This window comes from Falco biarmicus, chromosome 13 (assembly GCF_023638135.1).
Source record: "Falco biarmicus isolate bFalBia1 chromosome 13, bFalBia1.pri, whole genome shotgun sequence".
Classification (NCBI taxonomy): Eukaryota; Metazoa; Chordata; class Aves; order Falconiformes; family Falconidae; genus Falco; species Falco biarmicus.
This window is the reverse complement of record NC_079300.1, coordinates 26799327-26813994: the sequence shown is the minus strand read 5'-3', so window position 1 is coordinate 26813994 and position 14668 is coordinate 26799327. Positions and strand designations below refer to the sequence as shown.

Below are 14668 nucleotides of genomic sequence, written 5' to 3'. Positions count from 1 at the left end.
GTAAAAATATTTGGTTTGCCGTGTCTGTGGCTGGAAGGCTTTGTTCTGTGATACATACAAGTGCTGTGTATTTCACAGTCACTGTACTCCAAGCTTTGTAAATATTGGTCTCTGTCTAGGCATTTTTCTGTTTTCTTTGTCTCTTCAGTTCAGAATGCAACTCTTAACATTGCCTGCATTTGAAATATGCTATTATATGTTATTAATATAGAATTTTTTATCCCTAAACATAGGGCGAGCTGGACCAAGAACGGCTGACTAGACAACAAGAGTTGGCCCTGATCCAAATGCAGCACCTCCAGTATCAGCATCTTTTAATACAGTAAGACTGCCTGTCCCAGAGATCTTCCAGTGGCTGTGTTCTGCTCTGCATTTTTAATCATCTGGGTTCAGCTTCTTGTCGTTGTTTCCTTGGGCAGTGGGCTGGGAGTGCTTCACCTCCACCAGCAGTAGCCTGCTTCCACAAACACCAGAGGCTCGATAGCCTACAGGATTAGGACAGAGTGTGGCTACCTCAGGCACTCTTTTCAGGGTGTTTTTTGGTGTTGTGCATAGCTGCTTTGGTGAGACCTGATACATAGGTAGTCATTATGATCAAACTGAATCCCAGCTGTCCTTATTGTGATGTTTCTGGAGTCAAGGGAAGGCTACACATCTTTTGAACTGCAAATGGAGAAGGCAGAGCTTTTGGTCTGCTTGCTCAGCTTTTCAGAGATCAGTGGAAGGTAACTGCTGGAGAAAGCAGTATGTCATCCATCTTGCCAAAGTTGTCAGTTGTTCAGTTCTGGACAGTTCCTAAAAAACTTATTTTGTAGGAGCTTGGTGAAAAGAAAGCAATCGGATTACTTGTTCAAGGGGTCTTGAAAGTGTGTGCCAAATGGTTTTTGAATACTGATTGTCAGCTTATGACTTGATAAGGCAAGAGCCTGCCCCTCTGCTAGGGGATACCTTAACATGCTGGGGAAGAGATGGTTTTGTGTAGGTAGGCAGTTGTCAAAGCCAGATGAATTCGAGCAGTCTGTAATTTATAGAAAAAGGGAAGTAGTGTTGCACAGCTTAGAAACATTGGACAGCAATAATCAGTTGACATAGTTGAGGGTGAAGAGAAATTTGGTTTTGTTTATGTGGGCCAATTTGTTGTATTCTTCTATTTTGATTCTTTCCAAGGCCCCATTCTGTGGTTCCCTGTAGTATTTAGCATGTACGTTGTACAGGTCAGTGGGCATTAGTCCCAGAGAGTGAACCTATGCACAACTTCTGCAACTTGGGCATTATATAAATAAGCAAGTGAACAAATACCAGTGATTCTCTGCTTCTCTTTTGAAGACAACAATATGCACAGATGCTGGCTCAGCAGCAAAAGGCAGCCCTCTCATCCCAGCAGCAGCAGCAGCTCGCTATTCTCTTGCAACAATTCCAGGCCCTGAAGATGAGGTGAGTTAGCCCAGACTTGAACTGAATTCCATTCTTCCTGTACTCTTTAAGTTGAATATAATGATTATTATAATTTTGTGAGTGGTCCTGTCCTATTCAAGGTTACTCATATTTGAGCATTACATATTTTAAAGGCTGTGTGAATATGAAACGTTACAGGATGTAGAATACTACTTTATATATGCAGCCTTTACCTTGGAGAATGTCTATGAAAATGTCAAGGAAGAATTTTATAGTTGAAATCATACCTGTTTGACAGATCTGTTGTGCTGGTAACAGAATGGCTTTGCCGATTGAGTTCTGCAATACTAGATGCTTGTTCTTCAAAGTAGCCTGTGAGCGGCAAATGCAAAACTGTAGCAGTAGCTGGCTTAGCCCTTAACTTGGTGGCAGGGGTGAGATGAGCAAGAACTCTGCAAGCAGCTAGTGTTGTCCACATCGTATTTTTGTTTTAAATAGAGGTGTGGAAGGAAAGGAGTATGTTACAAGTTACTGAATCTCATGCGTGTTCAGAGCACTCCTCTCCCTGGAAGTGGCATGTTGACTCTTCCTGTTGGTATTACAGAATATCTGAACAGAACATGATGCCACCTGTTACAAGGTCTGTGTCAGTGCCGGACACTGGCTCAATATGGGAACTTCAGTCAGCTTCACAGCCTACAGGTAAGATGCTTAGCATGTGTCAGATCGGATGAGAAAAGTTCATGGATTAAGAGCCAGCATCTTTGAGATGATTGCTCCCTTTTTGACACTAGGGGGAATTATTCCTGCATCAGTATTTTTTAACTGGTTCAGCCTACTTTGCCTTGCAGTTTAAACTCCATTTGAGAGCTGTGAAGATGATGGTAATTTTGCGGATGGTTATGGGAAATCTTGATTCAGAGGGATTGAGTGTTGTATTTTAAAGGCATTCTGCTCTGATGGGAAGAGTTTGAATAGCTGGTTTTTGTGTAGAATTTTGTAGGAAACCCAGCCTTGCTTCACTAATGGACAAACGCTGTTCTATAGGAAGATAAGGTGGCCCTCTACTGACTGAGACTAATGTGTTACGGTTTTATTTCTTAAAACATAACGGCATACGCAGGGTTTTCCCCTTTCAGTTGTTTTTTGTTGATGTGCTTACTTTTGCTTGTCAATGTTTGTTTTCTTCACTGTCTAGTCTGGGAAGGAAGCAGTGTCTGGGATCTCCCCATTGATACTGCAGCTCAGGGACCAGCTCTAGAACAACTTCAGCAGCTCGAGAAGGCCAAAGCTGCAAAGGTCAGAAACTGTTTTGTACTGTAAGAAGTCGGGATTGCTGTTCTGCAATGTAACTGTTTCTTGAGCCAATGGAAGACTATTAGCCCTTCAATCTTTAGGCCACTCTGTATGATTTTTTGATCAGATTTTCATGGAAAACACTATAAAGAGAATAGGGGGTTGGAGAAACCAGTTACGAAATCCTTGTGGACTGCTGTTTGGAAACAATTGCTGTGGAGGTACTACTGACCTCTAAAGTACTGGTTATGTGTTTTACACTTGTAATTAAAAACTCTTTGCTAGCCACCTCTATTTTAAAATGGGATCATCATGAGCTGTCATGCCAAACCCTGAGTAGGAGCAGGTAGTTGTTCTCTTAATCCTGGCATCTTTTTACTGGAGTTGTTTGGGAAATCATAAGAGTCCTGTTGGTCAGGGTTGTTTCACACTTACTCTAGTATTAAATTATTTTTGTAAGTTTGAACCTGTATGATTCTGTACATTTCCTGAAACTGATTATTTTATGTCTGCAAAGCAACTCGCTACTAGCTTCTAAAGTCAGAGGTTATTTTGAGGAGCTGATGTAGAAAGACTGACTAGAGAACTGGTGTTTGTTACAGAACAGAAATTGTCAGAAATTGTTCTAGGCTATTTCAGGAATCTGACCCCAGTAGGCAGCCAGCTGATAGGTAAAATTGCAATAAGGGAGAGCATCTGTCAGAGGCTTCATCTGTTATGTTGTTACTATAATCTCAGCAGAGCTGCCCTAAGAACTGGTGTAGGAATACGTTACCTGCATCTGAGTATAGTTTTATGTGAATTGTAGCTAGAGCAAGAGAGGAGAGAAGTGGAAATGAGGGCCAAACGAGAGGAAGAGGAGAGGAAAAGGCAGGAGGAGCTTCGGAGGCAACAAGAAGAGCTACTTAGGAGGCAGCAGGAAGATGAGAGGAAACGACGGGAAGAAGAAGAACTGGCCCGCAGGAAGCAAGTGAGTTTCCTCAATGTAGTTAATCTCTAATTAATTTTAATACTTTATAAAACTCACTTTTAAGAGTCCTGTGGGGTCTGATTAATCTTTGGTAGGTGTGTATGGAGACAGTTTTAATATTTTTCATGTGAGTATATGAAATTATTCTTCTTTTGTTCTTGATTTTCAGTTTGAGAGCCCAGATAGCCCACATCTCAGACTGCATTGATGATTCACTTTGAGATAGGTTCCTGTTTGTGAGCTGAGAGGCTTTATTCCATGTGAAATATCCTCCCAGCTGCTTAGTGTCGATATTAGACTTCAGTTAGTTGCCCAGTTATTGTATGTTTAATCTTTATTCACCATTTATGGAGTCTAGTGTTTTGGTAAGGGTATGTTCTGGAGTAGACTGGAGCTTGAGCAGCTGTTTGAAACAACTGAATATAGAGAGTGATTCACTGGAGAAAATGGATGTAACATTTAGCTTATTTTTTCCCCTGCTTTTAAACTTAGTAAAAGATTAGTAAATAATCTTTTTGAATAAGTGATTATCTGGATTGTGTTGTAGAATCTTACCAGCTTTATTTTCCTGAGTTGATAGGAAAGGAAGGGATGTAGTTTGGATGAACAGACTTGTTAAAATTAATTGTGATCTGTGTCAAAGTAGGAGAATGAATGTTGGATATGTAGTATGTTCTTAATCTTACAAGAATATACAATGGAGGTATTACTAGCTTGATGTTTCTAGCTTACATCTGTTCCTCAAGTGTTGTAGGAGGGAAAGACAGTGAAAGTTAGTTTTCACTCTGCATGTGAAGGTTAAGGGCAAGCACATTGTTGAGGTTGTTCACTAAGGAGTTAATAAATGCCTTGTGAAGTAGCACATGAATAATAGGCATTCATAAATAATTTTGTCCTTTATAATATTTTCTATGTGCTTAGGTGGGCAATTGTAAGTGTATTTCCTGGTTTAAGGGTCAGACACTTCTGAGGAAGCCTCTAGTAGAATCTTTACTTTTATTTCTAAGTTAGTCATAGACCTCAGTTCACGCAGTGTTTGGGTTTTGTCACTGAAGATCTATTTTAATAGACTGCAGCATGATATGTGGTTAGCTTTCATGGTATCTTTAAGAATCAAATCTATAAATAAATGGCTCCTTTCTACTGTATCTACTTTTGTGTACAGCAAGTCATTATGGTATACAGTGGAAGCTCGAGTTTAAGCTTCACTGTAGCGTTAAAGCAATATACTCAGAAGTTTAACTTTTGAGTTGAGTTGCTTTAGATCTGTTTCAATAATGACTTAATTTTTCAGCTGATCACCTGGTAACTCAATGTGTGTCATCCATGGTGGCTTCAAATAAATAGACTTGGGTTGTTTGTTTTCAGACTAACAGTTTTGCTACTGTGTATAACATCTTAGAAATGTCCATTAAATTCCAGAGGTTTTTGTCCACTTTGGATTTGTACAGTAAACAATCTGACTCCCTTTCTGAGATGTCATGGGAAATAATTATTTACAAGGAGGAAGCAGAATGGGGTTGAAAAGCAGTAACAGCAGATATCTTAGTTCATTATTGATGGAATAATTGCGACAATGCTTAATTCTGAGCAGTAATGTCTTGAAAAGGTAACAGAGTTTTAGCTCTTCTCTGGAAAGAAAAAATAATATTGTATTCTGTATTTAAAAAAAAACTGGTCTAATATTTGAATCTGACTTCTGTACTGGAAGGCATTGTAGAATCAGGGATGAACTGATTTATTAGCATGGATTTATACAGAGGAGATGATGCTTAACAAATTTGATTAACTTCTTTTGAGGAGATGACAGTGAGAGCTGAGAGGGGTGAAGCAGTAGACTTAATCTGCCTGGACTTCAGGAAGGCTTTTGATGTAATACTGCATAAAAGACTAGTATATAAGGTTAGTAAATACGCTGTTGATGGTGAATTCTAAATAAAAAAAATAACTCATAGAAATTCAATTCTGTAGGATGAAATGTCATACCAAATGTTGAATCCAGTTCTGTTAATAGTTTTCATCAATTACTTGCACTGTAGAATTGCAAACAGTAATGTCCAGCTTGTGTAGTTCCTGTATTTCTTTTTTTGTTTCTGGTCTGATATCTTCTGCTTTGTAATGATTTGATTGCTTTCAGGAACAAAATTTGAGGTTTAATAATTAGCTAATAATTGTTTTCTCTGAATATATCTTTAGTGCTTGTTTTAAAGTGCCTGGTTCAAAGATGATACCCACAAAACAAAAAGATTTGTAAACTCTAGTAATATAGACAAGCAGAATTGGAGATGTTACTAACTGCAAAAAATTCTATAATATTTTGTTCAAGAATCCAGAGTCTATTGTAATGGGGATTGCTACTTAAGGATTTTCTGCAATATGACAATATTGCAATAAGATATTTTGAAAGATCTCAAGTAAGTTGTCTGTACAGAAAGATATGTGTCCTTGAAAACAATTACTGGAAAAGATGCTAAAGAATATTGGGATTCTTGTGGAGCAGGAAGCCATGAATATGGGAGCAGTAAGAGCCAAAGGAATGAGTCTTTTTTTCCATACAAGTCAGTGGCAGAAAGCTGGAGAGCTTTGAATGTTTTTGGTCACATGCTCAAACAAAAACATTGAATAATAAGAAGATACAGAAGCAAATATTAAGACAACTTTTTCTATAGCTGTGAAGAGTAGGAAAAAAGAATTGCATCAGCCACGTGGTTCCCAGCTTTTCATAATCTTGCAGATTTTTTTTTCCTCATGTTGGTACAACACTGTTCATCTTTAGTTCTCTAGGGGAGAGAAGTCTGTTTTTTTAAATTGCTGTCATTCATCAGTGTCTCTTCTGGCATGCCTGAGCAAGAAGGAGATCCCTAGAGCTTTATTAATGACAATTCTAGCCTCATTTCCCGAAGGGAAAGTAGGGCAGAGATGTCAATGAACTGCTGTCGTTTGGGAGGACTTTGTGACTGTTTTTTTCTCACGTACTACGTGTTATGCCAGTGACTAGTGCCAAACATCCCCCCACAGCCTGGCTGGCAGCTAGGCATCCTGAGCAGAGATCCTGGTGTGTGGTCTCTAGTCAAACCAAACTGGCACACCTCCAGCCTCCTCATAGACTTTTCAGTAAAAGAAACAACAAGCAGAAATTTTTCAGCACTTGTATTGGGGACACTTCATTACTGTGACTTGACTGCGTGTGTCCAATTAATACAGTTACAAGCCTAAGTTACAAAAATGGTCTAGGTGTTGCATGTGGTGCCTGAAGCTTTTGTGAATATGCAAATCAAGTACCTGATTAATGAGAAAATGACTCACAGGCTACTGTTGAATTTCCAGCTAGTGGAAATAAAACTTCCACTTATTGCACTTACATTAGTCCTAAACCACTTAAGTGATATACAGGCATATGAATTACTTCTTGGCTTGCAGCCAGCTGCTCTTCAATGCCATAGGATTGCTTCTAAAAGATGTTCTGTCTACTGACAGTTATACTGTAGATGTCTGAAGCCGTTGTCAGAGAGAGAAACTTGGTTGAGTTGTTCAGTGAACTGTATTGCAGTTTATCTATGCTGTGTGTAGATGAAGGTTTGGTATCAAATTTAGTAAAAGATTCTTAGATTTCAGGATTAACTTCTTGATTTACCAGAGTTCAAAATTTATATTCATGCTGCACAGTTAGTCTTCCTTCATCTTGTGAATAATGTATTGCTTATAAAAATTAAGAGTACGATGGCACAGTACTGACTGTTCAAAAGGAAAATATTTATGAAAGCTTAAAGTTTGTGTCCAAAAAGTAGGATCTTCAGGTTGAGCTGGTAGGACAAGTCAGAAAGTGGAGAGAATAGAAGGGTTGAACAGCAGGGTGGCCTTGACAGTTACACAGTTGCTGGACTTCAGAGATCAGAAAAGGCAGCAAAAGACAAGGCTATTTTATGCAACAGAAAGTCAGAACTGGGGGAAAAATTGCACAGATGTGCTCCCATTTAACAATACACATGAAGCCAGCCAAAGGCCAGTTGTGCCCCACTCCTCCAAAAAACCATGTAACAGAATGGAAAAATTTCTGTTTGTGTTGGTTTTCAGAGCAGTAGGAAAGGGTGCTGGTATTTTATTTTTGAGTTAAGTAAATAAATACTTGGAAAGCAAAACATAATTTATTGGAAGCTATTTAAATAGTGTAGGGATAGCCCAAAATCAAAGCCTTCAAAGAGACCTTTTGTTGCCCATGATATTTAAATAGCTTAGGAATAGCCCCGTCAAAGCCCTTCCACATCTCCGAGGCTTCCAAAGGTTTATGTCCTTAAGTGCACTGGGCTCCTTCAGCTTATTTCTGCTGTCTGGAGATGTGGTTTGAGTTTTGTAGTACACTTGAGTAGTCAGTGTTTAGAAACTCCTATAAGTAGGGAAACTTCCAGCTTATAGCTGACATTCAAAAAAGAAAAAAAAAAAAAGAGGATTAATGATACCCACACAATAAAATACATATATCTGTTCAAGTACAGTTAGTACTTATTGGAAAGAGTCTCACCTTTTGCTTTCATTCTCAACACCATTCTTTTTAACATCAAAAGATAGGCAACGATTTCATGTGTGTGTTATTTTCATTGAAGTAATTGAGTATGAGATGCACATTCCATCCAAAAATGTAATATGTGGGTCTGTAGTGTTCAATACAGTTGATTTGGTAGTGCATAGCTTGGAGCTATGGAGCTTTTCTTGAGGCCATTTATCTGGCCAGATCATGTTGTAGTCTGTGTTCTGATGCAGTGCGTCAATAAAATGGCATTTATAGATTGACATTTTGTTCCCAACTCCAGGAGGAAGCCCTGAGGCGACAACGAGAGCAGGAAATTGCACTAAGGCGGCAGCGGGAGGAAGAGGAGCGGCAACAACAGGAGGAAGCACTTAGAAGATTGGAAGAGAGAAGAAGAGAAGAGGAGGAAAGGCGGCAGCGAGAGGAGTTAATTCGTAAACAGGTGAAAAGGGACCTATTACATTTCATTAGAGAGGCTGCCACAATGAACAAGCTTTGAAACTTGAATCTATGCCTGGAGACAATCAGTTTTGGTGGAAGAAAGCAAAGCTTGTAGACAGTGTCAAGTGAATGAAAAATAGGTTGTTTACATGCATCCTGATTTCAGATGAAATAATCAGAATCCAGTCTGGCCTTTGGAAAAGGTTTGTGTTGAAGGAGTGTTTTCTTTCATGCTCGAGCCTTAAGAATGGCTTTGCAGCATGGTATTTCTGCTCCTTTCTTCAAAAGAAGGGTAGAGCACAGTACCAGAATAATAGTTTGTTTTGAATTGTCACTCTCTGAGCCCTTTACTGTAGAACTGTTATCTTCTACATCATCTGAGACTATCAGTTTTGCCAGTCGGTCTGTACTATGCCAAGAGTATCCTCACTGCCACAGTTTACTTGTCTTACTATTACCAGTTTTGTTTCCTCAGGGTCAGTATCAGAAGTCAGTATTGGGGAACTTGAGCTTCCAGCCCCTTAATTGATAATGTCACGGTCCATAAATCAAATTGATCTTAAAACGTGATTGGCTTCACATTAACTTCGAGGTCCATTTCAGGATTGCCAGTTATTATTTTAAAATCCTTTTTCACAGCTGTCCCTCACAAGACATTTATCACCATTTCTGTCTCACCATACAGTCATCATCTCCTTTGTTAGCAGAAGCATCTTTTCCTTTGCAACTGTATTGCTAAGTAACAATAGTAAACAGTCTGTCACCTGCTTTCTTCTTTCATGTCAAAGCATCTTCTCTTTTTATTAGTTTTATTTCACTGAAAGTGTAGTGGTACTTGATTATAAGTAGTTTAAGGAGATGGAAGCTCAGACTGAAAGGTGCAGAATTCCTGGAAGGGAAGTGGTATGAAATTAGCTAGCCTGAGCTAGGGAGATGGCATTCTCTGTGAAGTTCCTTGGTGGTGCAGTGGGGAGCTTGTATCTTTAGGGGTTATAAACTATGTTATTGGGCTTTCTTGCCTGAGAAATGTAAAAGTAAATGAACAACCTAAACAGCACTGATTAGATACAAAGGTTCTGTTCTGTCAGAATGTACTATCACAAAGTAGGAGTAATGTTGATTTTTTTTAAGTCAACTTAGACTTTACTTCTCTTTGTCCTGGGAAGGAAGAGGAGGCTGCCAAGTGGGCACGTGAAGAGGAGGAAGCTCAACGGCGACTTGAGGAAAGTCGGCTACGCATGGAAGAAGAGGCAGCCAGACAGCGGCTTGAAGAAGAAGAGCGAAAGCGCAAGGAGCTGGAACTCCAGCGCCAGAAAGAAATAATGAGACAGAGGCAGCAGCAGCAGGAGGCTTTACGACGGCTGCAGCAGCAGCAGCAACAGCAGCAACTTGCACAAATGAAGGTAATGTGTTCCCTACAGTTTGACTTCCTCCTTCAGTCTATTAAGTAAAACCACAGCTGGATTCAGGGTTGTCTAGACTAGCTTGAACAGAGCAGGGACGGATGAACTATCTGGAGAGGGAAGAGGGTAAATACTTGATGGTGAAGGTGATGGGAGAAACAAGGGGAGGATGTAAGATATAAAAGAAAACGGTTCGGTCGATAGAAGCCTACTGGAAAGGGATTCACAGATTAATACAGATGCTTTTTCTGCTGCAATGAGCAAGGGCCAGTGCAAAGTTTCTAAAGCTTGGAGTTCCTGAAGTCTTTGAAATCAAAATTGATTGCTCTTTTCCAGTCAGGGATGTGTTAGGTTACTCTTGATACACTGTCTCTGAGACTATGATATGTTAGAGGGCAATTTAAAGCGACTTTGAAAGTTTATACTTAATACCTTTTTTATACTTCATTATTACCATTTTATTCTTCCCGGTGTTCTGTTAAACTTTAAAGGTGGCCTTTCTTTTCCCCTGGGCTTAAACTGATTTTTCATGATTATACTTCGGTATTCTCTTAACACATTTTGTAATTCCTAATGATGTGGGGTTTTTGCCCAGCTCCCTTCATCTTCAACATGGGGTCAGCAATCAAATTCAGGAGCTTGTCAGTCCCAGACCACACTGTCATTGGCAGAAATCCAGAAATTAGAAGAAGAACGAGAACGGCAGCTTCGAGAAGAGGTGAATATAACAGTAACAGAGTGTAAATTGTTGGGATTGACTGAACTGTGACTGCTTAACTGTTAAGTTATTAGAAGGAATGGTGAGGATGAGCAGTGTTTTCTGAAATAGTGTAACACAAGTAAAACTCTTGTCTTTCAGGCATAGGTTCAGTAAGTTTGAAAACTTTTGTAGCTGCTTAATACAAGTATCTGAAAGGAGGGGAAAATGTACCCTTTTAACCCTAGGGGTATGATATGTTCACAGAACAACATAACTCTGGTATGTTTGAAGATAGGCATAAGGCCAGGGCAGTTGGCGGGTGGGGACGGGGGGATGGGGCAACAAACAAATGATGGTAGGAGAGAAGGTATTCCTCCAAGACTTTAAATGCTTTGCTGGCTGCAGTCATGACTTGACAAACTTAATCTGTGCTAGGCTAATAAACAAGTTTGTATCTACTGGTTACTTAGTATCTTCCTTTTTTGGAGGAACTGTAATGGCTCAAAAAATAATAGGTCAGCCAGACCCCTCTAGAAGAGCAAAACCAGTTTAAAACCAGTTTCCCAGCTAGATTTTTGAATAGCAGTGATCTTCCGAAAGTATGGACCAGCACCTTTTGTCTTGCATGCAACAGCAAAGGCGTCAGCAGCGTGAACTAATGAAGGCCCTTCAGCAGCAGCAGCAGCAACAGCAGCAGAAATTGTCAGGCTGGGGTAATGTCACCAAACCAACAGGCACCGCCAAGTCACTGCTGGAGATACAGCAGGAAGAGGCAAGGCAGATGCAGAAACAGCAGCAACAGCAGCACCAGCAGCCGAACAGAGTCAGAAATACCACGGTATGTATGGTGTTTATTTAATCACTATGTGGAGGGAAACAATACCTGACAAGTTCTCCATGTCTGTTCGTTCCTCTTCTGCCAGGACTGGTGCTAATAACCAGGATCTCTTTGTTTTGTTTCCGCAGCACTCTAACCTGCACACCAGCATTGGGAATTCAGTGTGGGGCTCCCTAAACACTAATCCCAGCAACCAGTGGGCATCTGACCTAGTCAGTAGCATCTGGAGTAATGCTGATACCAAAAACTCAAACATGGGTTTCTGGGATGATGCAGTGAAGGAAGTGGGACCTCGTAACTCGACCAATAAAAATAAAAGCAATGCCAGCCTCAGGTAGGACTTGGGGAAGGAGCTTTTGCAAAGAAAGGCTACCACTCCTGAGATGATCGCTTAGAAGTTGTAACATCTTCATGTGTTTTCCTTTTTTTCTGTGTCACTCAGGATCTGTTTTGACAACAAAAATAGCTAATAGGTGACCATTCACAATTTATTTTCGTCATCTACCTAGAAAATTAGTTAGTTCTTAAGCAGTGTTTGCATCTTGTAAACTAGCAAGTCTTTTAACACTGTACTGTATACTGTACTGTTGATTAGTCTGGTAATTTTTTGTTTTCTCTTTACCTCAGTAAATCTGTAGGTATTACAAGCAGACAAAACAAGAAAGTGGAAGAAGAGGAGAAGCTGTTGAAATTGTTCCAGGGGGTTAATAAAGCCCAGGATGGATTCACTCAGTGGTGTGAACAGATGCTTCATGCACTCAACACAGCCAACAACTTAGATGGTAAGTGGTGGGGAGGAATGTAAATGATCCACTGAAAATAGAATATCCAGTTTACTTCCTGGCAGGATAGTTCTGAGGGAGAGTAATGACATCAATGTGTGTTCAGCAAAATGGCATCATTAAATAGTGGTCCAAAGAACCCGCTGCATCGTCCTCTCCATGGTTTCTGTTGGGCTAACTGTAGAAAATCTGTGGGGATTGGAAACAGTGTTAAAGTCTGTCACCCAGTGCTCTGCTGAGGATTTGTGGTGGTCATGGAAGCATTTATCAGGCAGACAGATGAGGATCCAGTTCACTTCGAAGAGCAAGCCAAATTATCTTACGCCTCTGTGCAAAGCGGTTTTTGGTGTGAAAAAGGTTGGGGTTTGTACTAATTCTGCTGGAGGGCACCTAGAGGAATGCCCAGTCTTGAGATACCTTCTTGTACCAAAGCACTACAGGCATCTTACTGCCTCCAGTGTGGGCCTGTGCAAATCTGTGTGCTCCAGCTTCTGCACGCTGCACGGCTGTGCTTCTGTGGGGGCCCCTGAACCTGAGTGGGGAACAGGTGCTGCCCCAAGAGCCAGGATCACACCTCACACAACTGCAGTGCCACAGCTTCCCTCCTCTCAGAGGAAAGATACAAGTGACTTGTTGGCCTCATCTGTGATGTACTAACCAGCTGCATCTTGTGTCTGAGGACAGGCTGTGGCCCTGCAGTGCCACAGTGAGCTTCCATGTTTCCAAGGCTGCTTTTGTGCCGCAGGTGGCAGCCTGTTGTCCCGGTGTCTTCCTGGCTTGTGGTTTGCTTTGCCCTTCTCCATGTAAAATAAAACTCAGTGCAGCAAAGTTGGTCTAAGGAAAAAAAGATGGTAAAGGAGGCTTGCAGGTGAGCTAACCGTTGCATTTCAGGTGCTTGCCTGCTACGTCAGCCACTGTGGATGGAGCACTATTGTGCTTCAGCCAGGAGGAGATTGTACTGATGGCAGCTGTAAAAAAGACTATTTTCCACTTTGGCCTGGCATTAAATTTGAGCATTAAAGCTGGCAGTGGCTAAAGTTGGTGGGCTGGTGTACCCTTTAGGATTGTCAGTTTATTTTTCCTTCTCATCACATTAGCTGGCTTTCTTACCCTAGCTGTGACTGCAGAACAGATGAAGCATTGCATGGCAGGGCTTTACTATAGGGAACTTGGATGGGCACGCTGTTTGCCATGGCAACTAGATCAGCAAATATTTGAAACAAAATGCAAAGTTTGTGTTTATTGAATGCATGCATTCACATATCAACATGCCTTCCCTCACGGTCTGCTTTCTTCTTGCAGTTCCCACGTTTGTTTCTTTCCTGAAGGAAGTAGAGTCTCCCTATGAGGTCCATGATTACATCAGAGCCTATCTCGGAGATACTCCTGAGGCCAAGGAGTTTGCCAAGCAGTTTCTTGAGCGCCGTGCCAAACAGAAAGCCAGTCAGCAACGGCAACAGCAGCAGCAACAGGTAAATCCTGCTCACTATGGGCCTTAGAGTGTAGAGACTATATTTGTCGGAAGAGGCTGCATTTCTGCTGGACTGGCAGGAGGATGAGCAGGATTTTACAGGTCATGTGAAATGCAGAGAATAAAGTAGGTTTCAAATATTTACTGCAAAATCAAGTTTCCTGTATAACGAACAGTTGAGGCCGACTGTCCATCAAATAGTGTCTTGGCATGCTGATTCAGAATGTGCTTTAGAAAGGTGAGGTAGGATGCAGCGGTGCTGGGTGGCTGCATCATCAGTGGTTAGTGCTGCCACACATGATGTAGAAAGTGCTTCAGGCTCTCTGAATGTTTTCAATATAAATAAACCAAACTTAATGGCACTTTAATCTTGTACTTTGTTTTCTAGGATTCAGTGTGGGGGATGAACCACAGTTCGCTACATTCGGTCTTTCAGACCAATCAGAGCAACAACCAGCAACCCAATTTTGAGGTTGGGCAGAGTGGGAAGAAAAAGAAGAAACAGAAAATGGTTCGTGCAGATCCCAGCTTGTTAGGTCAGTTTTAATTTTTGGAGATGAATGTTTAATTTGGGAAAAGTCTTGTGGAGTATAGAATTCTTGTCAACCTTCAAATTCAGTATTTCCATTGAGCAGAAGAGGTAGTTGTTGAAGTGTCTTTAGAATTTGCTTCAGTATTATTATTTAATGATTCTAAAAATTCTGTATTGGTTTCATGGAAAACTTCTATCAAACTGTGCCTTGCGAAAAGGCCTCTTCAATACCTTGTTTATTACCTGGAAACCTTTAAGTAGTTCAGGGATGTTATTCAAACTGCATTTACTTTTTTGAGTTGACCTGTGCCTATT

General features: G+C 40.7%; 1 protein-coding gene across 13 annotated transcripts in view; it reads left to right on the top strand.

Moving 5' to 3' along the window:
- The window catches only part of GIGYF2 (GRB10 interacting GYF protein 2), a 79126-nt gene that overhangs the window by 60840 nt on the left and 3618 nt on the right, over positions 1–14668 (top strand). For 6 of the 13 annotated variants that reach the window (XM_056357979.1, XM_056357975.1, XM_056357974.1 and 3 more), the window contains 14 exons: positions 234–322; positions 1327–1434; positions 2000–2097; positions 2594–2694; positions 3500–3661; positions 5462–5563; positions 8470–8628; positions 9794–10030; positions 10626–10748; positions 11365–11568; positions 11697–11902; positions 12196–12350; positions 13653–13822; positions 14210–14357. In XM_056357979.1, coding sequence (XP_056213954.1) covers positions 234–322; positions 1327–1434; positions 2000–2097; positions 2594–2694; positions 3500–3661; positions 5462–5563; positions 8470–8628; positions 9794–10030; positions 10626–10748; positions 11365–11568; positions 11697–11902; positions 12196–12350; positions 13653–13822; positions 14210–14357 — 2062 coding nt within the window. The remainder of the gene's footprint in view (positions 1–233; positions 323–1326; positions 1435–1999; positions 2098–2593; positions 2695–3499; positions 3662–5461; positions 5564–8469; positions 8629–9793; positions 10031–10625; positions 10749–11364; positions 11569–11696; positions 11903–12195; positions 12351–13652; positions 13823–14209; positions 14358–14668) is intronic. The other 7 variants (XM_056357978.1, XM_056357977.1, XM_056357976.1 and 4 more) reach the window with 5 other exon arrangements.